Consider the following 27,367-nt stretch of genomic DNA (forward strand, 5'->3'; position numbering starts at 1 on the left):
GAAAATGTAATTGCCTTAGACACAAACAAATTGATTTGGCCATGCTTGTTCCCCTGTGGGACATCTGTTCTGTATAAAACAATATTAAATCAGTCATTTTCATGAGCTTTTGAATTTATCTGTCTGGTGAACATTTAATGAATCAAACCCTTAACAAACATTCACCACCAGACAATTTTTTGTCATTTTTTCATCTTGCAGCAGTGAATGAAAATGCTATCAACTAGTTTGTCTTGTTTTAGTAACTTTATTTGCTGACTTTACATTTCTTGAGTCTGAATATATGTCGGAATGATTTGTATGATGTGGTCACAGGCGACATTCAACTGAATTACTTAATTTCACAAAAATCAGGCAAATGTATTTACATTTTCTTTATAATAAGTATAATTTATTCATTTTCTTTTCGTCCCTTTATTAATCTGGGGTCGCCACAGCGGAATTAACCACCAACTTATCCAGCATTTGTTTTATGCAGCGGATGTCCTTTCAGCTGCAATAATAAGTATAATAATATTTCTATTTATACTTTTTAAAGTCATGGTTTCACTAAACATTTGTAGTCTGAATACCTGAATTTGTAATTCTGGATAATATATCATTACATAATACATGTTTTCTAAACACAGAATGGGGCAGAAAGACATATATATATATATATATATATATATATATATATATATATATATATATATATATATATATATATATATATATATATATACACATATATATATATATATATATACACATATATATACATATATATATATATATACATATATATATATATATATATATATATATATATATATATATATACATATACATATATATATATATATATATATATATATACACATATATATATATATATACACACACATATATATATATATATATATATATACACATACATATGTGTGTGTGTGTGCGTCTACTTATCTAGATTATTTTGTACTATTGTATTCTTTTAGATATTGAGAGACGTGTCCTTTAAGAGCACATGAAGAATATAAAGTAAACAGCTGTATGAAGATAGTCCAACTGTGCTTTTGTCCACCGATACACACGAAGTACTTGTTTATTTTGTTCTTCCTCTGATCTCGCGTGTTTTCTAATATCCATGTGACTTTTTCAGTCACGTGACATACAGCTGTCTCAACGTCACCGCAGTCGTCGGTCTGGATAATTCCACATGAGCGAAAAATGGCGTTCACATTCGCGGCCTTTTGTTATATGCTGGCGCTTTTGCTGACGGCGGCGCTTATTTTCTTCGCTATTTGGCATGTAAGTGTTTTGAATGTACTCCAACGGACTCGGCGATGTACTGAACACACAGATACTAGACGCGTGGGGATTTTAGTTAAATATAAAGCAGGGCGCCAAGCAACCGTGAATGAATGGCACGACCGCAAGCTGGTGACACCCAATATTATCACCACTACAGATGTTTACTGTGGGGCACTCATGTGTTTTTTAAACGCATTGTTTACAGAGTTGGCTTTCTTTAATTCACTACCTGTTATATATGTTAACCTGTTTATACATTATAACAATTACTGGGGAATAGGGCGGATGGGGCGCGCTCCCGTTTGATTCTCGTGCATGTGTGACAGATTAGTCATAAATTAAAACACAACTGATGCTAAAATCAACACGCATGAACGAATAACTAGAATCTAAAAGTTTATGTTGTGAGATCTGTCATGCCCTTAACCCGTTAGTCTAGGTTTGACTGCCCTCTTTGGGATTTAGCATGTTAGAATTAGACAAAACTTGTTGTTGTTCTTAATATAGGAGTCACATTGAGTTGTGAACAGAAGAAAGCCACTGTTCAGTTATTTTAGCTGGTTCACTAATGACTTTTGGTAATAACCTGCTTTAGAGATAGACAACACATGGACATCTCATTGCTGCCCTGGTTAATTGCATTCAATTCATCATGGAGGAATTTGGGAAGTGCATGTAATAATATTAAATTTGGCATTTATATGTAGTGACCTAATAATAATCTAACTTCCTGCTAACCCTTTAAGTGTTGATCTCAAAGTAAAATGTTCATCTTTCTGAAAATTTATAGATGTAAAGCTTCTTTGTTTGCGGTCCATATATTACTATCAGTGTTGGGTAAGTTACTTTAAAAAAAAGTAATAGATTACAAATTACTGATTACTACTGGAAAATTGTGATCTGATTACATTACTAGTTACTTCATGTAAAAAGTAATAGGATTATTAATTACTTTACTTTTAGTATTTTTTAAAACATAAAATATACCTATAAATTACAAAATAAACAGCAGCTCTTTCAGTAATTTAATATTCACTAAAAACATTACAATGGTATGATCACAGCAGCCTGACAAATTCAAAAGACCAAAACTTCTCTCATCATTCACTTAATTTTTACACAAAAGAGGACATTTAGAAGAAAACTGTATACTGTAAACATTTACATCTATAGTATAGTGGGTTTTCTGTTTGTCTGAGAGTGCTTTCTCACATAGACTTTTGTTTCAGAACCTAGTGAGTTTCCCCAGTTATCGCGGTTTGTTTAGCATATGTGAATCCAGCAATCGCGCTCGGATCTGCGCCAAAACAATCAGTCTGAGATCGCCTGAATGAGGTGGTCTCGGCTTGATTGAAACGAACTCTGGAGCAGATCGATTGTCATGAGAAAGTAATACGATCCGAACCAGGCTATATCACAATGTATCATGGATATGTAATATGCATAAATGGCTATATGAAGAGAGAATTATGAGTAGGGCGAGATGTCATTCCTACCACCAAATGTGTGTTTCATGTCAAAAACAAAAGTGAAAGCATGCTGACTATTAACGAGAGCTGTTTATCTGTTAGGAAAATTGACAGAACAGCAGTATTGGTTAATCTCTTATTTCTCTCTATAATGTAAAGCCTATTACCTCATCGTCATGAATTAAAATAAGGACACATGACAGCTGATCGGGACTCGCGTGATTTAAGCAATTTTGGTCTGTTTGAAAACCCTACTCAGTGTTTGTACTGCAAAACTCCCCTTACTATAAAACACATTTTACTGGACTGTCCTGCTTTTAATGGTTGTAGAAGACTTTCTTATGAAATGAACTCTTGAGGACATTTTTAACAGTGACACCAGAAAAGATTTTTAGAATTTTTATCATGCATCAACACTAAAAATCTTATTTAATTTATGTACTCATTTGTTTGTTGATTTTAAATTGTATATTTACTATTGAAAGGTTCCTGCCATGAAAATAGCCTTGGTTGCTGACATGGCATTAAGTAAAAAATACATTACATTTTGGTCTGTTTAGAAACTTTGCAGTGTGAAAGTGAACCGCACTAAGAACAAAGTGCAACATTGTAACAAATTTAATCCCTGTTTCGGGACAAAGAATCGATCCACAGGTGTGAAAGCAATCTGAGGTAATTAGTCTACCAAAATGTATATTTTAAAGCATAAAGCTGATTGGTCAGTTGTCATGTGACTCACTGGTTTTCAACTGAGTGCGCCTGGGAAATGTGAGCACACACAAAAGACTAAACATGTGAACGGCCCCATAAGCAGCTACGCTTCTCTAAACAATCAGAATATACCTTCTCTCCCAATCCTGCTCAAAGAATTTCAATTTAGTCTGTTTAGGCTGAGTTGGGGCGTTGTGTTTCTGGGCACCGGTGTCCTCCTTGGTGACAACTCTGACAAGCATTATCGTAGAATGTTTCTATTCAAGTGCTTGAACAAGTTGCTGGTTGAGTTAAAAGCAGTGGAAAGTTCTTTAGACTGCATTTTCACAGCAATGTTTATGTTGGTATGCTCAATGAAATAAATGTCTGTATTTCTACTTGAGAAAACAACCACAACCATTTTAGTGTTCATTGCATTTTAAAAATTCTCTTACAGAAACTAAATTTGTAAAGTAATAAACCCAATTACATTGACTTTAGCAACTGTAATCATTTTACACAATTTTATTGTAATCCGTTACATTACTGCGTTCCTCAAATGTAATTAGCATACAGTAGTACGTTACTGTTATATCAAGTTTGTGTAAATTATTCTGAATTATTAGAAATTATTCAAAATAAGTTTAGACAAGCTAAGTGATGTTTACTGGAGAATGCTTAACTTTTCCCCCTGTTTTTCAGATAATTGCATTTGATGAGCTGAAGACTGACTATAAGAATCCTATAGACCAGTGTAACACTTTAAACCCGGTAAGTGCTCAAAAGATAAAAATGTGTGATGCATGCACTCCTGTTTCTTCTCTACTATCACAACACTGTTCTGCTAATTGATTAAATCATCTGCAGTGAATGTTGCTTTCCAACACTAACACTACTTTGGTTCGAATAATCTGATTTGCATTTTGTGTATTTTATTTTCTAAATATTTGCTTTCTACCTTTTTGTTTTCTCTGATTGGCTCAAAGACAGTTGACAGGGTGAAAAAAATTAAAAGGGTCAGGCTTGCTCTGAAGGTTGGTACCAGAATTCAGCTTAAGATCAGTAACAGTCTCTCTGTGTGCACGAGCGGAGTGTTTACAAATGTCTTTTCAGTTAACTAACTGAGCAGGGAGACGAGACCTAGAATATGCCAGATAGACTACTTGATTTCAGAGGTCGTCTTTCATGCAGACACCATCACATCTGCCCGACTGATCAAACCAAAGCTAGCTCCTTCAGGGTTGCTCATATCTCACTCATGTTTGGCTGGTTTTAGTCCGTTACTGTGGGTTTGGGTGGAGGAACAGATGCCATCTGCACAGGTGTAGATTTGAGTGTAGGAAAGGCAAAAGTGTTAACTGAAAAGACTTGCAAATGCTCAAAACATGCATGTGCCGTTTTGTCCCGCCCCCCTCCGTTTGCTCTTTACCCAGAGCGACTAACTCCATTTATAATCTTTCGCTTAGAAAGTCTATTTCTAAAGAGCTGTACCATTAGGATCATTCAGGAGAAATTCTGTATCTGATGGATGTAAAAGAAGAGAGGGTTTAGAAGTGAGCACATTTGGTGCACATTAATCCACAGTTGAGCAATACTTTTTGGATCTTCTGGGTATTTATCAATGGATGCGTCTGATCACTCCGAAGTAAATGCTTAAATTTTACTTCAAAATCACCATCAAGTTTGAATTTATTTTGAAACGATGTGTTTGTGTTGGTTAAAAGCAGAATACAATACACCTTTACTGTCTTCTTGCATGGGCTTCGTGTGTTGTCCTCATTTAACAGTTACTATCAGGCATGGTAGGGGCAGCCTGGGGTCCTTGTGGCTGCTCCCTCCCTCAGCATGGCTGCCTTTCTCACACTGCCTGGCATTGTATCCCTGTATAAAACACAATCCTGCCTCTGTTCCCATACTTTTGTTTTAAGTCTGGGGTATGGGGGTGCAATTAATGTTGACTCGTTTTTTTTTTTAATTACAGTAATTTGCTAATGGCCAGATGTTCTATTTGCCTAAGTCAAACTTGGTACTCTGTATTTAACAAAATCTAAAGCAGATGTGGTATGGTGTACTCTTCAGATCTCAGTGTGTTAGAAGATATGATAATATGATGGGTGCCCTTTTTCAGAGGACATTGAGTAGAATTAATTGACATCCCTTGTTTACATTTTAAATATCCTATTAAGTTCTTAAATGGATACAGGATTGTCTAAACTAATATCTTTTTCATTATTTACATAGGGATTTTTGTAATGTGCAATATTAAGTTAGTTAAGGTCACTTGTTTTTTTTTTTTGTGTTTTTTATAATGTAAAAAAATGGTAACATTTTAAAATTGGGCTCCCATCTGAATAACATATTCGTTCATACAATAGTACTCGGGTTGAGGGATGCAGCGATTAACCGATTTCACTATTAACCACACTTTAATTCTTGACGGTTAATTAATCGTAAAGGCTTCTCAACACTGCGTTTCTGCACAGAACAAAACTGCAGCAAATAAAAGTTACATCAACTGTATGCTAGTTTAAAGTTCCGAGCTTGTACACAGAGACTAATATCCACACACACGGGATTAACATTGGCTGAGGCTCTAAACAAAAGGCTGATTTATTCTGCTGGTTCCCGCCTCAATAAGTGAATTTGAGCTACTTGTACATTAAGGTGGTGTTCAGAAAAAAACAAAATGCCTGCGAAGAAACTTGACATAAAAGGTACATAACCTCACTGTCAGCTAGCGTTTCTGAAGTGTTATTGTAGAGCAATTCAAACAGCACGCAGAAGTATAAATGCACGACTATGCGCAAGGCAGGTGCCGTGGGTCATGCTGATCGCTCGACGGTTGACGCAGAAGTACAAACCAGCCTTAAGGGTAGGGCTGGGCGATTAATTCGAATTTACGTTTTGACAACGATTTAATTTTATATTAAGTTGAGAATTTTTTTTTTTTTTAATAAAAATATTTGAAACATTATAATGGCACCAATGCGCTTTGGTTCACTCTCTGTATGAGAGGCAGCACCACGCAGCGCCATGGATTTTAGAATTCTAAACAAGTTTCTTTACACACACCAGCGCCGCCCAGCCACGATTCAACACTCAGTTCATATTTCAGCTGCGCCACAGAGCGCCATATTAGTTTCAATGGTAAATATTATGTGAATCATGTCGACGTTTTGCGGCGCTTCTGGTGTGCAACCTGCTTGACTGCCTGTCTGGGTTTCAATCATGGTAGTGACGGACTGAACACAGCGACTGGACAGCCTAATTTAACCCAATGCATGAAGTTGTGGGCAGTAAAATCCTACATGACTTAACGCTTTACTAAGTCACGTCTGTGTGGATTGTCAAGACATATTTCCTCATCGAGTCGATAAACTCGATCTCAACATGTATGAAGGACGTAAAAACCTGCCATGTGAAAAACCGTGTCGATCTTAGTTCGAACCACGCTGATTTTTTGGTTTGAACACGAGCAGAGGTGAGCAGCTGACAGCTATAGCAGTGAAAATGAAAGTACCCGCCCCCATGATGTTTAGCGGACCTAGTTGAAAACTAGACTAATCAGGCAGCATAATACAGAGAGTGGTGCAAAGCACATCAAATGATTGATATTTTAAAGGGGGGAAAAGAAAAATAGATTAAATATATTATTTTATATTAGACACTCATCTGGTGCTTGTATTTGCACCTGCTATACGTCCACAACTTCACACCGTGGGTTAAATTAGGCTTTACAGTTTCCTTGTTCAGTCCTTTACTTCCACTGTATCTTTTTAAGAAAAAGGCAGCAGCATTACAGCCTGTCATTTAATCAGAAGAAGTCAAAGTCAAAGCCGAGCTGACAGCCAATCTTTCCTAGGCTCAGCAAAACTTGCAAAAATACCCCTGTATTCTTGCAACTGCAATATTTACACAAATGTTTTATTATTCAAATCTTCTGCAACGATATTTAACTCGTGAATTTGTTTTACATTTATTTACACCTTGTTGACCAATTTATGTATGGCATGGCCATTAAAAATACAATGTTCGTTAACCAGATGGTTTTTCAAGTTACTTATAAAGAGAATGTTACTTCAGTCATGTTGTTGTAATGTTTTAAGTTGACTAGTTACAAAAAAAAAAAAAAAATTCGAAATCGTGATTCGATCAAACTTTATGAAAAATCCTAGATTTCGCCCAGCCCTACTAAAGGGCATGATGAGTCTTTTGAGCGCGCAAGTTCGTTTTTTCCAATAGAGGCGCCACTCACTCTTTCCAGATGCACCTAGTTAAGAGAATGCTGCGAGCGCACTGCGAGTCACATGACAAGAACTGAACCAATCAGCTTCATACTTTGTATGGAATATACACATTTCTACTCCAAAGAGGAAAAAAATGCAAAATGGAAAAATACCAAACAATTTAGTAATATAGTTGATAAAGTGTCTTTCAGACAGAGGCTCAGCAGTCTTTGACTACATTTAGTCTCTTTAAAAGGGAAATACAATAAATATATTTTTCACTTATTCTTTTATTTATTCATTCATGGTTCTGTTTATTTTCAGTGTAAAATTATTACTTTTAAATGCCAAAAACATTTTTTTTCACTTTTTAAGTCCAAAGAGAAAGAACCTATTGTTTGTTTTTTACTATTATTTAGTGCTGTATTGATTGGTTACTGAGCAGCAATAAATAAGTTTAAAGTATGAGTTTTAATGTTATTTTCTAAACTAGTAGTGTTTTGAAATTAACGAATGCATAATAATCATGATAACCGTGATTATTCCTCAGACTACAATCGTGCAACCAAAATCTATAATCGTTGCATCCCTACTCGTGTCACACTTGGTGTTCCAGCGAAAGCTATTAAAATAGTAACAAAATTAAAGGGATGGAGTTTTGATAAATTCTGAACAAGTGGTCACAAGAGATGCTTTTGAACATTTTTATACCACATGGGAACAGTAATGTGTCTCAGCTGACCACTTGTAATTAGATTACTAAAAACGCACTTTAATGCTAGTTGGAAGGTGGGCCTTAGACATATTTTCATTAATTTATGTATAACAAATAGAATATAAATTTGTTACTCAAAGTTATTTTATTAAAGATCCATTTGCTCTAAATAATGATTTCTGACAAGCATTCTCAGCAGATCTGGTTCTTCAGAGATTTAGAGAGATTTAGGTGAACTTAAGCAGATCAGTAAATTCTAGCACTCATGGGATGAGGGTAATCCTAATGATTCTTACACCTGATTGGCTAGACTATGGTCACAGGCTTTAGGTGCAATAGAACTCTGAGATGGATCTGTGTGTGTGTTTTCTGTCTGACCATGTGTTCTGTGGTTTCCTCAGCTCGTCCTGCCGGAGTACCTCATCCATGTTTTCTTCTGCGTTATGTTCCTGTGCGCTGCTGAATGGCTGACGCTTGGACTCAATGTACCCCTGCTGGCCTATCACATCTGGAGGTGGGTGGAGCTTTCATCCTGAAGCAAATCACAAATAAACCCACATTCAGAATTTGTTGGCCATATATCAACTACCACTGCAGAGCTCATGTCTCTTAAGTTAATATGTGATTTATCAACACTATTATCAATGTTTAAAGTACAACTTCAATTGGTTGTGTGTGCAGGTATATGAGCCGTCCTATTATGAGTGGACCTGGTTTGTATGATCCCACTACAATAATGAATGCAGATATTCTTGCATACTGTCAGAAGGAGGGCTGGTGCAAACTCGCATTTTACCTCCTCTCGTTCTTCTACTATCTTTACGGGTAAGCATTTTTAACATTTTATACTCTACCATTTTAACTGTTGTATTCATCAAATGTGAGGAGAAAAAAAACAAAATGATAATATTAAGATCTGGAATATTTGGAAAAATTGTGTGGCAGAGAATATTACTATATCATCCTGTATCCACCTGCATTACTGTTTCTATCTGGTATTAACATGTTCAAATGCATCACTTGTTCAGATTTCATTGAGACTCTTCTCTTTTATTGTCACTCTACTACATAACTTTCTAAATCATGACATACGAGTACTATTGAGTTAACTAAAGTTACACAACCTACGAGAATGCTGGCTAATGAATGAAAAGTATTTACAACATTAAACAATTCAGCAACATTGAAGTAATTAGCAAAGAATAAATACCTTGTTTTAGTGGCATGTCAACACATCCTCTAATGATGACATGTAAGATCAGTAGATGGTCTTTTGAGGCTCTTTAAAAACATTTAACTAGTTGAGTGAGACAGTCCAATTAAATGCATTTGATTTAGGGATGCATTGAGTTTTCAAATTGGTACTATACTGCTATTTGGAAAAAAAGAAAAAATGGATAAGAATATGAACCCCCCCAAAAAAAAGCTATGCTACACTTTTCCTCCAGTCGTAGTCACTGTGCAGCCTGATGCAGCTTTCACGCTGGACAAGGAAAGCAATGCGCTATGAAACTCTGTATGGACTCTTAAGCTTTTCACTCATCATAGCACACATGCTGCTGATGATGTGACAATAAAAGTGATTTGATTTGGACATACTGTCGACTAGCTTTTGCTCAAGCTATGGCCAACATTACTAGAAAAGCCCATCCATAAAAAAGGCCATAAAGTTCATTTAAATGATGCACCTACAGGACATTTTAATGTAGTGTTCTTGTTCCTGCTGCTTGCAATAGTACTTCTGTACTGTCATGGCAACATTTGTAAAATCACTCTCAGGCTACGTTTATTCTGCAGGCAAATGTGGCCGAATCTGATTTTTTTTTTTTTTTTGTCTACACGTGACTCAGATCCGTTTTTGTCATGACAGTGTGAACTTGCCAAACTGCATGGAATCTGATCATTTCAATGCTGATTTGTGCCACTTTCATATGTGGTATTAAATCAGATACAGATCTGATGTTTTGCAAGCTGACTGCAGTGTGAACTGTCATGTTGGAATTCATGCGACTTTTATATTTTCATATATATTGTAGAAAATATCCTTAGCGTTGAACCCTGCATTAGCAAAACCAAATGCAGTGAGTGTAATGCTCTTTTATACGTTTTTTTTTTTTGGGTAAACACAAAATCCTACAATATGCCGGTAGTCAGCGTTTCAGTTTCACTTTGAGTTTTGACTGGATAAAGCCTATGCTGTTTTTAACAAATTAACATGATTTAACAGCAGGGTAGGTTATCAGACTCAAACTATCATTTTTAACACCAGTGAGCCCTGCCTTCGTAGTTCAACCTGTGGCTGCTCATTAACTAATGATGATTTCACTAAACATCAGTGGTCAGTGATACTTCTCATTATTACAAATCATCTCAAAACACGTATTTTAAGTTTCAAACTTGTACTTTTGCGCATGTGGGGTAGTTAAGGACCATGATTTGTTCACACTGGAAATCTATTATGGGCCATATTTAAAACAACAGTGTAAAAAGCTATGCAAAAATCAGATTGGAGGACTAAGCCTCGCAGTGTGAACGAACGTAGCCTTAGTAACATTTTATTGACCATACATGAGTCCTCAACAAATTGTTGTTATTGCATTAGCTAAATTTAAAGTCTCAATTCTTTTATATTTTCTGTATTTTTAATAAATTAGTACTACAAAGCAGTTTTGGTTTTCAGCCAAATGCATAAAAAATATTTGGTTTCTGACCTGAATTTCAATTTCTGTTCATCTCTAGTTGGACCATATCAGTGCGTGTTTGGTTACTTCCTAATACCAGGTGTAAACAAAGTGATGTCCTCCAAAACCCTATAGCGGTGCTAATGTTTCTCTCTGCTGTCTCTGTTACAGGATGATCTATGTTTTGGTGAGCTCCTAAACGGGATACAACTGTAAAAGAGTACATGAAGGCGTTTGAGATGCTGATTTTTTAAAACTCAAATGGAGCTAAATTTGAACTCTGCCATCTCTCTCAGTTCTGCTCAGCTGTTTCAAATGGACATCGACTTTATTTACTCTTCATCAGCAAAGAGCGATTCAGGACACAAGCGGCCCGCACACCTCCAGAACCACACATGCAAAAATAAACGATCACCAACTCCTCAATACAACCTGTTTAAGTCTTATACATCTGCCACATCCAATGGCAAAGCATCACACACTGAAAGCATCCATAGATGAGATGACGGGGTTTACACAAACTGCTTGACCAGATTGTGTCTGAAGCAGAGGCGCAAGTTTTTTTCAACTATACCGCTGATGGCTATGAGCTAAGATAATACTCAATGCTTTTTCAAACTGTGGGACAAAATAAAGATTTTGATTGTAGCATTTTTACAGACCTATTTTATCTTTAATATATTACTGCCTTCTGGCTCAGTCGCTTCTTTAATTTGTCCTTCAGAAGCTTGTGTTGCTATGGCGATTCATGATAGTTCGAGTTTCTAAGTTCAAGCTTGTGGTCTGCTTCACGGTGGCAGTTCCTATCAGATTAATGCTCCATTTCAAGTGTTAACTTCAAGCCATCGTTTATGGTGTTGTTGGTAGCAGATGGTGCTTTTAGTGAGTTGAAGGCTTTGTTTTGCTCATACACTCTGGAAATGCTCCACATGTAACCTATTTTGCATTTTGTGTGTATTTTGTATTTCCAAGTGTAATTGTTTTATTTTTAATATTATTTTTTCTCCGTTATGTTTGTGAGATAGCTGAGATGAGTGTGGACACTATTTAGATTATTTTGTTTATGTTGGCATGATCGTGATGTGCCAAGTTGTTGTTTTCTTTTATTCAGTCACTGTCAGTAATCAGAGACCGACAGAGAAGCTTAAGTTTGCTCCTGCATTAAGAGTTATGTGGAAAGATCCTAAAACACACTGGCAGGTCATGCATTGGTTCCTAACCACAAACCCGGACCATCAGGGTGGTATTAAAAGTAATAGGTTATTTTTGAGTTCATAATATTTTGAGCAATGATCTCAAATTCAACTCCTGAAGGGCCGCAGCTCTGCATAGTTAAGCTGCAACTCACACCTGCTTAATAGTCTCTAGTAGTCTTGAACACATTGATTAGTTTGATCAGCTGTGTTTGATTAGGGTTGGAGCAAGACTGTGCAGAGCTGTGGCCCTCCAGGAATCAAGTTTGAATCCTATGATTATTTTGTTTTTTCTCCCCTTTTTGGCTTTTGTTTGTTTGAATCCAGCTAGATCTGTATGTTTGAATGTTATAAAGTCCTGCAAGAGCTGTTGTAAATGTGTTTTTTTTTTTTTATCTAGTTTTTTTTTTTTGCTTGTAATATTGCTTTAAAATTCCCAATAAAGTTCCCCTATAGACAAACTTCTCATGACATTCTTATGGTGTGTTCTGTCTGTGGTGTCATTTGAAGAAACGAAAAGTTTGCTTTATTATGATAGAAATGAACAATAATTCTATGCTTTTGTGGTACTTTGTCTTATGAATAGAATTCAGGCCTGTCACAATAGTCAATATATCGACTTATCGGAAATCATGTGGACATGTCCTCAATCATTTTTGGGGATGTGATATATTTCACCCATACATAACCAGTTCTAGCCACATTTTAGTTGATTTTGTAGCCTCCATCTTTACTGGAGGTGTCAGTATGTTAAAAAAAACACTGTGTACTGTAGTATATATTTTCATGTGGGAGCCTGATGACTGAAAATACATCTGTTACTTTTTTCTTTTCTTTTTTTGCATTTTTGTAAACATCAATTATTATTATTCATTTGTTTGGCATATACATGTTCACAATCTGATTCCATTACCTAATTATTACATCGTTAAAATGACTATGATTAAATGAAATATTCTTAAGAATAAAATAATGTTCTTTGGAAGAGTGTACTTGCATGATGGTATTATAGTGTCAAAATAGCCTAAAAATTACTATTATTACAATACATTTTGGTGCTATAAATTGTACCACAAAAAATAGATATCATGACTGGCCTAATAGTGGTAAGCTGCGGTCACACTAGAGTTTGTGCATATGAAATTCTGTTGTACGGCGTTGTAAAAAGGGGTGGAATTAAACAAGATGATTAGACAAAAAAAAAATTGACCGATTGGTCTGTTTTAAATTCCTGTCCAGAGAGGTGATGTTTTGATCTTCAATTGGTCTCACACACAGTCAAGTGATGCAATTATGCAGGTCAGAGTTCACCAAGCTTTAACTTTGCAACACAGCGAACTGCAAAACTCATCACACGAGCTTGTGTTTCTGGTCTGACACATTCCCGTGCGTATGAATAGAAGTCTGTGGAGAAAAGTCCAGTGTGACCGCAGCTTTACTCCGAAATTGTGGCACACAATCATTGAATAATAACTGAGCAAAATTGTTTCAGCTCTCGAGTGAAAAATACAATGTTTTGCAGTTTTTTTTCCCCAGCATTTTTTTAAATCGGTAATAAAAACTATGATACTCTTTTGCAAAAACCACATTAAAGAGGAATTAGAAAGTCCACCTTGTCACAAACCATAGCTGTTTCTTACATGGCACTTGCACTGTATGATTCTTTATAGGTATAGTATGTGTTAACTGTAAGCAAGTAAAGATAATTTTTCCAGAAAATGTTTGTTATATTGGTTGACACCTGTGTAGGGTTCACGACCACAAAGTGTTTGTCCAATCATTGCATGCTTGTACACTTTGTTATTTGCATATCTATGAAGCCAGATGGAGACTTTGGGGTGTGGCTGCTGATGCAGAGGTTATGTAAACAATGTGGGTAAAATAATTCAGATACAGAGGCCAAAACTGGTAAGCTGCGTCCCAAATCGCATACTTATGCACTATTCTATGCCATTTTGTAGTATAAATAGTGTAAGTAGTGTGTTCACACTGAAAACTCTTTAAATAATAAGTGCACTTTAATTACCCGGATGATGCACTCATTCAGTCGCTAAAATGAAGTGTGGAATGATGGACACTTCACACACTCAACGACCGCAGGTTTGCTTACGTAGCGGAAGGGGCGAAGCTATCGGACGCACATGTTGGATAACTTTATTTATTTTGGATGGAGAAAGCAACATTCTCCTACGAGAGTGATTATATCGCCTCCCGATGGTGAATGCGGCAATACTCACGATAGGTATTATTTGATAATTCAGTCGTTTATTTCACTGATTTGGCAACTGTCAAACGTCATCAGGGAAACGGTTTGAATTTCCGTTTAGTAAACAAAAAATTTGTGCCATTTGGGACAACACTACACACATGTACTATCCTGTTGAGTGTGTAAGTGCATAAGTACATAGTGCATGAGTGCATAGTGTATAGTGTGCCATTTGGGACGCAGCTGTAGTCTTTAAACCAGGGATCACCAAACTTGTTCCTGGAGGGCCAGTGTCCTGCAGATTTTAGCTCCAACCCTAATCAAACACACCTGAACAAGCTAATCAAGGTCTTATAAGCATACTTGAAACACTCAGGCAGGTGTGTTGAAGCAAGATGGAACTAAACCCTGCAGGGACACCGGCCCTCCAGGACTGAGATTGGTGACCCCTGCTTTAAACCTAGTAGAACCTAAACCTAAAACTGGTAAGTAAAATGAAATGAAGTGAGATTAAGATGTAATGAAATTCCATCGCTTTTTCACAATCCACCTTTTTGTACATAACTGTGTTTCAAAATATGAGTTGTCCTTCCAATATAGGGGACGTTCATTTAAAATAATTAAAACAAATAATTTTAAATAATATTGTTGTGCAACAAATAATTAATATCCATTTTGAAAACTGAATGAGTATGCTTTATCCATCATAAAAACACCATGGTTGGTATTATAAAGTCTGAGTCAAATATTTCGCTATGTTTATTTTAAGTTATTTTTTAGGTGAACAATTAATCCATTCATGTTAAAAAAAAGTTTGTTTTAGTAATTTTCAATCAGGGTCTGACTATTTGCTTTTTTTATTTGCAGAGGTCCTGCTCTGTTGGTGCCAGTTTGATGGCTTCAGCCACAATATTCTTAACCAACCCCATCTTATCGGTTATTTACGGAACCCCGGAAGGGACGTAGGGGGAGAAAAAAAATGGGTGGGTGAAAAAAAAATAATGGGTGAAAGAAAAAAAAATGGGTGGGAGGAAAATATATATTTCTAAGTTTTTTGCGTTCCCTCGCAAAGATGTTTTGCGTTATCTCGCAAAGATGTTTTGCGTTCCCTCGCAAAGATGTTTTGCGTTATCTCGCAAAGATGTTTTGCGTTCCCTCGCAAAGTTGTTTTGCGTTCTCTCGCAAAACTGTTTCTCCACAAACACTTCCTGTTCACTGCACTCACGTAAACCCTCCCGTTTTTGCCGAAATTCTCCCGTATTTTACCATTCTACCCCACTTTCTTTACATTTCTGTGCGTATGCTACCTATGAACCAGTGAATGCATGTATAAGCGCTGACTGACAGACGCGCTTCGTACAATAAACTGATCCCAGATCAGCGTCTGTACACGCCATTTACAGAGGAGCGGGTTTATGTTTAAACAGACAAATACACTGAATAATATGAAGTTTTTAAAGTAATGGACTGCTTTCATTATAGATCTGTGCATTCTTACAGAGACACCTCTGTTATCAAACTAAACAAAACATGAGATTCATTTGCTGCGCACTTGTTTGATAACAGAAGTGTCCCTTTAAATGGCGCGTACAGACGCTGATCTGGGATCAGTTTATTGTACGAAGCGCGTCTGTCAGTCAGCGCTTAAACATGCATTCACTGGTTCAGAGGTTGCAAAGTGAAAGGCGACAATCAGCGCACAGTAATGTAAAGAAAGTGGGATAGAATGGTAAAATATGGGAGAATTTCAGCAAAAACGGGAGGGTTTACGTGAGTGCAGTGAACAGGAAGTGTTTGTGGAGAAACAGTTTTGCGAGGGAACGCAAAACATCTTTGCGAGATAACGCAAAACATCTTTGCGAGATAACGCAAAACATCTTTGCGAGATAACGCAAAACATCTTTGCGAGGGAACGCAAAACATCTTTGCGAGGGAACGCAAAACATCTTTGCGAGTGAACGCAAAACTTTGCGAGAGAACGCAAAAAACTTAGAAATATATATTTTCCTCCCACCCATTTTTTTTCTTTCACCCATTTTTTTTTTTCACCCACCCATTTTTTTTCTCCTCCACTACGTCCCTTCCGGGGTTCCGTAGTTATTTGCTATGAGGGAATGATATTCATTATTCCTTTTCATGCGGAAGTACATCAACATACTGAAACAAAGGAGTCTCAGCAACTTCCGGCTTTAACGTGACATTAGTAAACTTTATTTCACTGTTTTGTTCCTCCCAATTATTTTCTATTTTTATTACTTACAGCAGTACTCAGTCTGAACATTCAAGGCGAGTTTTTCTGCAGATATATAGGGACCTGTTGAATATTAGTAATGGTCTGCTGAAATTTTTGATTTACTGTTTTTTGCTCAGCAAAGGCCCCAATCTTGGAAAATTAGATGCTGTTCAATATTTATATCAGGGATTATCAATAAACAACAATTTAACATTAAACGTTATATTTGGAGCACATTTTTATTTCACGGAAATGAACAGGCTGAAGTAGTTTAAAATCACATAACCAAACGATTTCCGTTAAATTTTCAATGAACATCAGCATCTTACATCGTCACGTCTAACGTTTAGATTTTTAAAACAAAAAAGTATAATTTATAATATCTTCTATGATATGCTCTACTAATGTGGCGCCGTCGAGTTTACAATTTTTCAGCAATGTTAATGTTTGTTGTAAACCGCAAAGTTAAAACGAACTTATTTCAAACCAGTTTATTCCCTGAAACACGTTGGATTTTTGAGCAGACACGTCGTGTGTAACTCTTAAAAGGGCCGTTTGCACCAGTTTGATAACGTGCTTCACCAAATAATATTACTAAAGCCCTTATATCATTTTCAGCTTTATATGAGCGAAAACCAGTTAACATTACTCACATGTTGAGCAGAAATAACGTCTCTCCAGCACCGTCTTCATCAGCCGGACGTTTTTTCCTGAGTTTTTCCCCTTCTAACTACCAGTGTCACGTGGTTTCAATTAACGGCCTACGTTACGGTAAAGTCTAGAGTTTATACAGTCATTTGGTATAGATAGGATACAGCTGTGTATATTTTTGGCCCAAACAGGAACAAAGAGTTTAATTGGTTTGAAATCGAATGTCCAATGAATGTCAAACGTCAAACTAACTTTACCGCGGTGCGTATATATTTTTTACAGTCATTGGTATATGCACATCAATATAGCATCAACCGTATCTGATCTAGCAACAAGTTACGGTTGCAGCCGGAAATAACGATAATTACTTATTTGTATTTTATTATGTAACCCCAAACCTTAACCCAACCTTCACAATAATGTAAAAAATAACAGTAGTTGTACCGATGACTATATTATTAATTATATTACCCAATAAATTGCGTTTTTAATGTTACTCCTACCACAACCCTAAACCCAACCATCACAGTGCTGTAAAATATTATTGTTATAGTGTCACAAAAACGATGCTATATTGATGTGGTATCCACACCTGTATCCTGTCTAGACTTTACCCCGAATCTGATCTAGCAGCAACCATCCGTGGAACAAATCATGATATGATCTCAAATAAATGTATTCAATATAGCAACTAAAAGCCTATCATTTACTTAGCTAAGTAATTCATTGATTAAACAAATAAAGCACCTAAATAAAAACATAGCTAAGCAAAATTTCTGATTTAACTATCCCTTCATCACTGCTAACAAAAGAAATGTATAATCTTACAATCACGCACGCACACACAAAAATAAACCACCCTCTCATTGACCAGGACTATCAGACAACATCTTGTTTATGTAACTTTCAACCACATTTCAGTGAACAAGCATCATTTCATTGCGAAGTTTAAGTTATATATTAAGCTCAGTATTATTATTAATAGTTTGACATATAAAAATACAGAATTTTTAAAGTGCTATCAGAAAGCAAACAACAGCATTCATGATCAAACCAGAGAAAGCCACAGAGCAAAGAACACCAGGTAATTGTTATTTTTCCTGGTGATTTCCTGGTGATAGGCAATTGTAATTGTCAGGTTGATCATCTGGACACAGATCTCTCTGCAAGCCGCTCTTTGGTTTCCTGATATGCTTCAAACTTCTCCCGAAACTCATGAAGGAAGTTGTATTGCTGTAAGAGAGCACAGAGCAGCAGCTCAGTCATATGGTTAGAGGAAGTGATGTTTTAAAGAAATAGTTCCCCCAAAAATGAATGAGAATTTACGTTTAGGAAATCAATATACTCTTTCAAGATTTGACATCACGTTGTTTTGTTGTAACAGTGTATGCGACACTCGACAACCATAACTTGCGTGTCTAAGGAGGAACATTGTTCACCTGAGAGCTGTTCTCATCTGCAAACGCTGAGATCCGGATTCGGTGATTGTCCTGTCTCTACAGATTTGGTAAGTGAGCGACCAGTGCTCTCTGTTTATTCAGTTTGTTCGTATCGAACAAACTATTGCACTGAGTGTAAACATGTTAGCACTACAATTAAACTTTAACCTCGTGTAGGATTTTCACCGCATTTTGTGACCGGAATAACACACGCGGCTTTCTGACGCTACCTGCCGTATGCATCCAAGTTTCCGGGAAATGCAGAGTTTTTTTTTCTCTCATTTGCCGTGCGGTATCAAACATTGCATGAAAAATACACGCTAAGAGCAGTTCCTCGAATCAAATATCTCGTTTGTCACGAGGGACATGAATGAATTCCCTGAATGAAAGAGCCAAACTGCAGTTAAAGTCCACCATTTAATAATTTGGCAAATAATTTGACTACAGATGTCCATGTAAACACTTTCTCCTTTCTCCTCTGTGTGTGTTTTGACTCTGAAACTCAGCACGCCCAAATAGACACTCCCACACCATCCCACTTTAGTTCCTCCGACACTCCCCCCTAAACAGAGCTGGACACGCCCACTTTTCCGACTTTTTCCAAAGAAGAGGTGTGGAAACACCCTGCTGAAACGAGGGGGTTTCATGGCTTTCAAACACATTTTTAAAACCATCAAGAATGAAATTTCAGACTTCTATAGGATTTTTTAATGGCCCAGCAGAAAATCTATTTACTAATATGTAAATAAGTATTTAATAATTTACTTGCCCCTGCAAGAAACTAATTGTAGTAAATTATTTCTTAGCGACATTTTAAATAATGTGTCAATTCAAGTAAACCCTAAATGTATACATGCTACATTTTTTAACATAACCAAATAAACTAAATGTATGCACAACAGACAGGATGCGTGTTGGATCAATTGGGTAGCTCTGCATAAACAAAGGAAAATTAAGACTCATTTAAAACAAGACAATATTTCAATGAAATTGAAAACATTTGAAGACTTTTTAAGACACCGTGAGTCTCTCTTTAAGGATGTAGATTCTTACTTTGACAGTCTGAATGGCTCCGGCTCCTCTCAGCTCCCGCAGGATCTCCAGAGCTGTGCTGGGTGTCATGGACACAGAGAGCTGCAGCAGCAAACATGCAGCAACTGTGACAATGAAACACAAGTTAAACTCCTAATCACACACCTGGAACTAACATTAATCATGACACTGCATGCTATTTTAGCATTCGAGTCTTACTCAGCCCAGAGCGTCCCAGACCTCCATAACAACTGTGGAGGAACAAAAAGCATTCAATTAGAGCTTATGTATAATAGTTACATTTATAAAATAGGTTTATAACTAACTCTATACATTTTAAAACTGATAGTTCACAAAAAGCATTCAATTAGAGCTTATGTATAATAGTTACATTTATAAAATAGGTTTATAACTAACTCTATACATTTTAAAACTGATAGTTCACCCCAAAAATGAGAGAAAAAAAAAGTCCTGTTCATATACTCATCCTCAGGTCATCCAAGATGATTTCTTCAGAGGGTGTACTTTTAGCTTAGCATAATTCATTGAATCGGATTAGACCATTAGCAAGTCGCTCAAAAAAAATTCAAAAACGAATTTTGTTATTATTCCTACTTAAAGTACGACACTTATGTAGTTACTGGGGAAAAAACAAAAGATGCTATTTTCTAGGTACTATTTTCTCATTCGGGCATAATAATCAAGAAACTTTGCATCTATACCACAGCAGCAGCAAGAGCAATAATATTCTGCAGAACTTGAAAACAGACCCTGGCTGGATAACAGTGCTGCATAATATCATTGCCCCTGCTGCTGACATGGTACGGCAGAAATGTTCCTTGATTATTATGGCAGGATGAGTATAGTTAGTCTAGCCATATCTAGCTACAAATTAGCAAGTAGTGATGATAGAGTCATTTCTTTCATTCATTCATTCATTCATTTTCATTTTTGCTTTGTCCCTTTATTAATCTGGGGTTGCCATAGCTGAATGAACCACCAACTTTTCTAGCATATATTTTACACAGTGGATGCCCTCCTAGCTGCAACCCAGCACTGGGAAACATCCACACACACTCATTCACACACATACACTACAGTCAATTTAGCGTACCCAATTCACTTATACCACATACTTTTGGACTCGTGGGGGAAAGCGTAGCACCCAGAGGAGATCCACACAAACACAGGGAGAACATGCAAACTCCACACAGAAATGCCAACGGACCAAGCCGGCGCTCAAACCAGCAACCTTCTTGCTGTGAGGCGATTGTGCTACCCACCGTGCTGCCCTCATTTTGTTCAATTTGCAAAGATATTATTAAAATGTTACGAGTTGTTTCCAAACTCATCTTCAACTACCCAAACGTTGATCACACAAAAAAAAGTCATAACTAGAATGCTATAAGAAAGAGAAAATAATCATTTATTGTTTGCCTGGTCTTTTGTCTATGATTAGCTCAGCTCACCTCTTCTGACAGGTCTTCATTTTGAGTGGTTCATTCACATTATACTGACAGTCTCATATAAGCTTAAAGCACACAGTCTGAGCCGAAAGAAGTCATAATTAGTTCACCTTTCAAGTCTACTGGTTTTTGAGTCGATTGTTCATCAAGTGACAGCATGTAGAGAGATGACTCAAAACCGCAGACTATAGATGAAAGAATCAAATGTTTTTCCTGCTCTAAATGCATACGATCGGCTTCTGTCTTTCATGTGACGAATAAGCGACTTAAACCCGATAGAGCACTCGAAAAAAGAAACTAATCTTTTACTCCACTTGCACGATTGTGCGCATGCGCAAATGAACGAATCACTCACAGAGAGGACTCGACCTATCACCAATAGCAAGTTTTTATTCTCCGTCAGCCTTAGTAGAACATGTACAGAACAATCAAGCGTTAAATATGAAATTTATCAAAACTTAAGAAAAAAAAGTTTTGTAGGATGCTAATGGTCTAATCTGATTCAATGATTTATGCTAAGCTAAGCTAAAAGTATTCCCTGCAAATCACTTTTAAAAAAATAATAATTTTAACTAAGTTGTAAAATGAGCCTATTTCCCAAGAAAAGTGGAGTGTTTCATTAAAGATGATCTTCATATAATTCCAGGCAATGGTTACCATGTATTTAGATTAACTAAAAACACATACAAACAAGTCCAAATCAATATCTATGGTTCCTGATGAAACACTGATGTCTTGTGAAGTGAAACGGTCAGTCAAATTGAACATTATTTATAATGTTATTAACTTTACAGGCTGGGCAAACAGTGCAAGCTTCCAGTTGCTTATTGACATAAGTGTGAGCGTGCACTCAGATACAAGTTCTTTTATCAGAATGATGCCATGTCTGGAGCCTAATTTATAGCAGTTGCCACATATTGGATAAGTACAGACAAGAATAATTTAGGCAAAAATTAACAATCAACATTACTACTGAGTACTCTTTGCCCAGGCTGAAAATTAAAGCTAATAATATAGTCAATAATGATGATTGTTTTGCTTAATAAAACCCTCAGTGCACCATCAGGAGGCACAGGAATTGATTTGAACATGCTTGTATGTGTTTGCTTTGAATCTCGAAAAGGGTTACCTTTAAATTGCCATGGAACATGGATTCAGTTAAAAATGTTTTTTAAGTTCTACTGGATGACCCGAAAGCAAGTAAATTAACTGTAAATTTAAATTTTTGAGTGAACTCTACCTCTCAATTATGAGTAATAATAACAAAAATAATCATATAATTAAAGATTAAATATAGAATAAATAATAAAGAATAAAGAAATAAATATAGGAATAAAGGAATAAATATAAAATGTCTGAATACATTACACATTTTTGTTATTTTGACCAATTGTCGAATTGTCTTTTAAATGACCACATTTGTATTTTCAATTTGTATGAAATATCGTAAGAAATTAGCAAAAACTTAAATGTTTACCTCAAACACATAACTACTTTTTTTAAATACAACAATAGCAATATAAATAATACTTAAATACTTATATAATAATATTTATTCTCATAGCTGACAAATACATAATATTGCTAAGCAGAGAGTGTCTCTTACTGTATGACAGTTCTGCGTTGGTTTTGCAGGCAGTCCTTGAGCTCCTCCAGAACGCAGCTGCACTGATAAAGCTCTGGAGCTCCACCGTCAGGGAAGGGGAAGTGATGGACTCTGAGACCCCTTTGCGAATAAACCTCTAGCAGACACGGCACTCTGTAGCGCACCAGCTCTCCTCTGGTGCAGAACACAAACACATCCTCCACACCCTGATCACACATCTCGGCTAAACACAAACACACAACACGTCACTTACAACAATCTTATCCTATAGGGGCATGTAGATTACACACACTATGAGTCGAGATGGTGTAAAATTGATATAGTGATGGCCTTTTCTGTTCTGCTTTGACCAGGTAAAACGACTTATTATGTAACCACTGTAGATTTGTTTATAAATTTTTAGTTTGAAAGGATGTAATTAATCTCCAAGTTTGCATCTAACTATTTTTAAAGGTGCAGTATGCAAGTTTGACACCCAGTGGTTGAACTAGGTATTGCATTCCTGGATCAAAACAAACGCAAGCACAGGTTGCCAGATTGAGGACCAACAGGAGCTAGTCTGACGATCAAGCCTAAAGCCTGATTTAAGGCTGATTTATTTTGTTTTCTACATAAAAGAAAAAGCACGTGATAGAAGGAATATTCTCCATATTAAATGGAGTTTTTGTTCTAACCAACACCTGGAATAGATTAGAAAAGACTTTTATTTCTTAAATACTTATATTTTGAGTTTGAATGCCATTTTACATGACATTTTTTGTGATACTACTGAAAGCAGCAGCAGATAGTTCACCTCAGATCTTGAAAAAAAAAATGGTTTGAAATTGAACTTAAGAACTGTCACATATCAGTAATTCAGCATGTACACTTAATAATGTTAGAGTGGTTTAATATGTATTCATTAGATTATAAACCTTACCATTTCATGAGTGAGTGCAGTAAGTGCACCATTATGTGCTTCTAAATAGCTGTATTGAAATTACCCTTGTGTTTCGTCTGGTGCAAACAGCCAAATCAGTGCAAATCTCGTCACGTATCGTGTTGTTAGGACACGAGGTTACAATGTAATCTGTTCACCTAATTTTTGCAATCATAATATTTATATTATTTGCTAATTAATAATCTCATGTGGAACTCTGAATCTGCTTCTCACTTCGGAGTCTGCTACTGTCCACCGGAGGTCGTATTGCGGTCACGGACACATGCTTTGAGACCCTTTCTGAACAAATAAATGAATAGTGGTTTTCCACCAAGGCAACACGAGGCGCTGAAATATAATTGGCTAAAGTGTCAGTGGGCTGGTGAAAAGAACCGAAACAATGACAGCCGTTCCAGCACGTAACACTCATTTTCAATGCAGAATATCCGACTTAGCATTGTTTTTCCGATAAACAAGAATGATCACTTGGCATGTTTCTTAAATAAAACTAAAAACTAAACTAAAATAAAAGTTTGAGCTCGAGCTTGCACCGACTGATCTCGAGTAACATTACAGTCTTTGGTCGTATAAAGGTTTTCATAAATGTGCTATTATGTAAATGTAGCATGATTGCCTAACATCAAGAAGGTCGCTGGTTCGAGCCTTGGCTGGGCCAGATGGCAAATTATGTGGAGTTTGCATGTTTTCCCCGCATTTGCGTGGGTTTCCTCTTGGTGCTCCAGTTTCCCCGACAGTCCTAAGACACATATATAGGTGAATTGAATAAGCTAAATTGGCCATAGTGTATGTGTGTGGATAAATGTGTATGGGTGTTTCCCAGTGCTGGGTTGTGGCTAGAAGGGCAGCCGCTGCGTATAACATATGCTGATTAATAAAGGGAGTAAGCTGAAAGGAAAATGAATAAATGAATGAATGAATGAATAAATGAATGAATGAATGAATAAATGAATGAATGAATGAATGAATGAATGAATAACTATGCTGACCTAGCCTAACCCAGGCTTAGTCTGAACCTTGTCTGTGAAACCAGGCCAAATATTGATATGATATTTACATATGAAAGAGGTTAATCTATTATTATAACTGCAAGTTTCAAAGCTAAAAACAAACTCCCCTGATTAAAGTATGCGCTATACACTCATGATTCTTTTATGTATACTAACATTATGAAACACCAAGATTTGAAATCAACAGAATGGTGATGTCATGATTCTCCTTGGGACGTCCCTTAATGTGCATGTCTCATGTCCGTCTAACAGTAAAACTGTCAAAATCAGAAATTCATTCTGATGCACTTTCAACTTCATAATCTTTTTTCCCGATCATTTTCTTTGGCAAATAGTTTATGACCGTAATTTTTATCAGTTTAAATACATAGATTTATATTTATATTATTCATTCATTCCTTTTCTTTTCGGCTCAGTCCCTTTTATAATCAGGGTTCGCCACAGCGGAATAAACCACCAACTTATCCAACATATGTTTTACACAGCGGATGCACTTCCAGTTACAACCCATCACTGGGAAGCACCCATACACGCTCACACACTACGGACAATTGAGCTTACCATATTCCCCTATAGCGCATGTCTTTGGACTGTGGGGGAAACCGGAGCACCCGGAGGAAACCCACGCAAACAAGGTAGAGAACATGCAAACTCCACACAGAAATGCCAACTGACCCAGCCAAAGCTTGAACCACCAACTTATTTGCTGTGAGGCGACAGCGCTACCCACTGCGACATTGCGCCACCTTATTTATAATATACTACATTTCATGATTGCTAATGTTAGGAATGTGCATGAGCAGTCATTTTAGTCTTCATTAAGCGCTTTGCATTTTTTCAGGCATTGCAAATCATCAGTGTCACTTTTGAGCTAACCTTCAAATCATAGTGGAGGAGGGGCGAGACTACACAACACACCTGTCACCACCACAACAACTTGTAATGGCAACTGACTAAAAAAAATAACACTGCAGTACCAAAATGCTCACAGCTGCATTTTTGAACATTGCTTGCCTTTCTGCAGCGCAAAAACAATTCAGTGGACAAGCAGCCTAAAGGCTCATTCACACCAGAAGAGTCTTTGCTTCTAAAAACATGAGAAGCAATGGTTCGGAATGGTTTGAAAAAAAAGCACAGCGCAAAGAACAAGGGTATCAGGACACAGCCACAAAGCCATGTAAATAGAAACTTTGAAGATACAATTGTTGCCCCACCTCTGAGCTCTTCTGATTGGTCTACTGCTGTGGAACTGACAGTGACGAGCTGTGACGAGTGTGAAAGTTGAAGTTATTTTAACTTGACACGGCATCTAAAAATGCGGCACTCGAGTGCATGACGCTTCAAAAGACACAATCGTGATGGTCAAACACGTCCGTCAAGTGTGTGTTTACACTGAAATGTTTGAAAGGAAAGGAAACACACATTTTGTGTAATCTGCCCCTTAGTCCGCTTCATACTACCCTAATAATAAGTGTAGAATAATTTAACTTATACATGAACATGTTTTCTGCACGATTTAATAAAGACGACTTGTTTCAACACATGATTGAGTGTGATCAAAGTATGCATCTGTTTGTTGCAAATACATGTCCTCTAACAGCAAAAAAAATACATACTGTGCCATTAAGCGACACAAATCTGTGCCTAGAACCTCAAGTTTGACTGGAAAAAAATTTGGGTCTTGCATTTAAAAGCTAAAAATATCACTTGTTTTGCCAACCAAAATTTTCATTGTTATAAACTTAGTTTAGAAATCTTCCAAGTATGTGTGTGTGACCTAAACTTACCAACATCTTTCTGCAGGTTTCTTCTGTTTTCTTTATATCTGCATCCTGAAATGAGCAGAAATCTTCACAAATATTGAAAGAGCACAAAAAGACACATTATTTATTCATCAATACGTTTTACCAGGTAGAGAACAGATGCCAAGAGACTGGGAGCACTCCACCATTGACAGAGATAACCTGCAAAACACAGACCTCAGATTACACTGTCTATGCAGTATTACACTGAATAAAGCATGCATGTATTTGCTTGCGTTGCTCACCATGAGATCTGAAAAGGTGTCGTTTCCTCTTCACCAAAATCCTCTTCGTCAGATGAATCAAACTCACTTGTCCTCATTGCCCCTGTCTATTGTACAAACAAATGTAAGACACGTCACCATGACTATTTATCAAACCGGACACTGTCAAATGACAGCTGAAATGTGAAGCTGCTGTCCAAACACAAGCATGCTCTGATCATGTGTGTGTGTGTGAGAGAGAGACTGTAAGTTACTATGCTGAGGGACTGCGTTTCATATCTGCAGTATTATTCTCGTCTGCACAACTAATATTTAATCGACACAATACAACCCGAAGTTACCAAACCGAAACATTAATTGCAACATATAAACATAAATTTGTAAACGACACAATCATCAACCCAACTCACCGACTTATCACACTGCGAATACGCATGCGCGGACATTTCAAAACATACTAAAGAGACTTATCCAATCATAGCGCATATGTTAAA

General features: G+C 36.6%; 3 protein-coding genes across 14 annotated transcripts in view; 1 reads left to right on the forward strand and 2 right to left on the reverse strand.

Moving 5' to 3' along the window:
- lgals3a (lectin, galactoside binding soluble 3a) overlaps positions 1-17,438 on the reverse strand; it is a 43,301-nt gene extending 25,863 nt beyond the window's left edge. For 5 of the 9 annotated variants that reach the window (XM_087278001.1, XM_087277992.1, XM_087277995.1 and 2 more), the window contains exons 1-2: positions 17,360-17,438; positions 8,813-8,925 (exon numbers count right to left, since the gene is read on the reverse strand). In XM_087278001.1, coding sequence (XP_087134127.1) covers positions 8,813-8,821 — 9 coding nt within the window. In that variant the 5' untranslated portion in view covers positions 8,822-8,925; positions 17,360-17,438. Of the gene's footprint in view, positions 1-8,771; positions 8,926-17,359 lie in introns of all 9 variants that reach the window. The other 4 variants (XM_087277993.1, XM_087277994.1, XM_087277998.1 and 1 more) reach the window with 2 other exon arrangements.
- cnih1 (cornichon family member 1) lies at positions 1,164-12,728 on the forward strand. Of its 3 annotated transcripts, none has more exons than XR_015505062.1 (6): positions 1,173-1,290; positions 4,155-4,223; positions 8,795-8,907; positions 9,075-9,218; positions 11,246-12,389; positions 12,509-12,728. XR_015505062.1 is itself a non-coding variant. In NM_001033106.1 (5 exon segments), coding segments are annotated over 5 exon segments (435 nt in total). In that variant the 5' UTR covers positions 1,164-1,209; the 3' UTR covers positions 11,274-12,728.
- Positions 17,439-18,223: 785 nt separating the features above from the next.
- cdkn3 (cyclin dependent kinase inhibitor 3) lies at positions 18,224-27,332 on the reverse strand. 2 transcript variants are annotated; one of them, XM_087277751.1, is made up of 8 exons: positions 27,284-27,332; positions 26,895-26,980; positions 26,756-26,811; positions 26,635-26,679; positions 22,901-24,576; positions 20,048-20,079; positions 19,850-19,953; positions 18,224-18,590 (listed from the first exon to the last, which is right to left on the reverse strand). In XM_087277751.1, the coding sequence occupies exons 5-8, from the start codon at positions 23,116-23,118 to the stop codon at positions 18,501-18,503; spliced, it is 444 nt and encodes a 147-aa protein (XP_087133877.1). In that variant the 5' UTR covers positions 23,119-24,576; positions 26,635-26,679; positions 26,756-26,811; positions 26,895-26,980; positions 27,284-27,332; the 3' UTR covers positions 18,224-18,500.
- Positions 27,333-27,367: the final 35 nt, after the last annotated feature.

The sequence above is a fragment of the Danio rerio genome, chromosome 13, assembly GCF_052040795.2.
Source record: "Danio rerio strain M-AB ecotype USA chromosome 13, GRCz13ab, whole genome shotgun sequence".
In the NCBI taxonomy this organism is placed as follows: domain Eukaryota; kingdom Metazoa; phylum Chordata; class Actinopteri; order Cypriniformes; family Danionidae; genus Danio; species Danio rerio.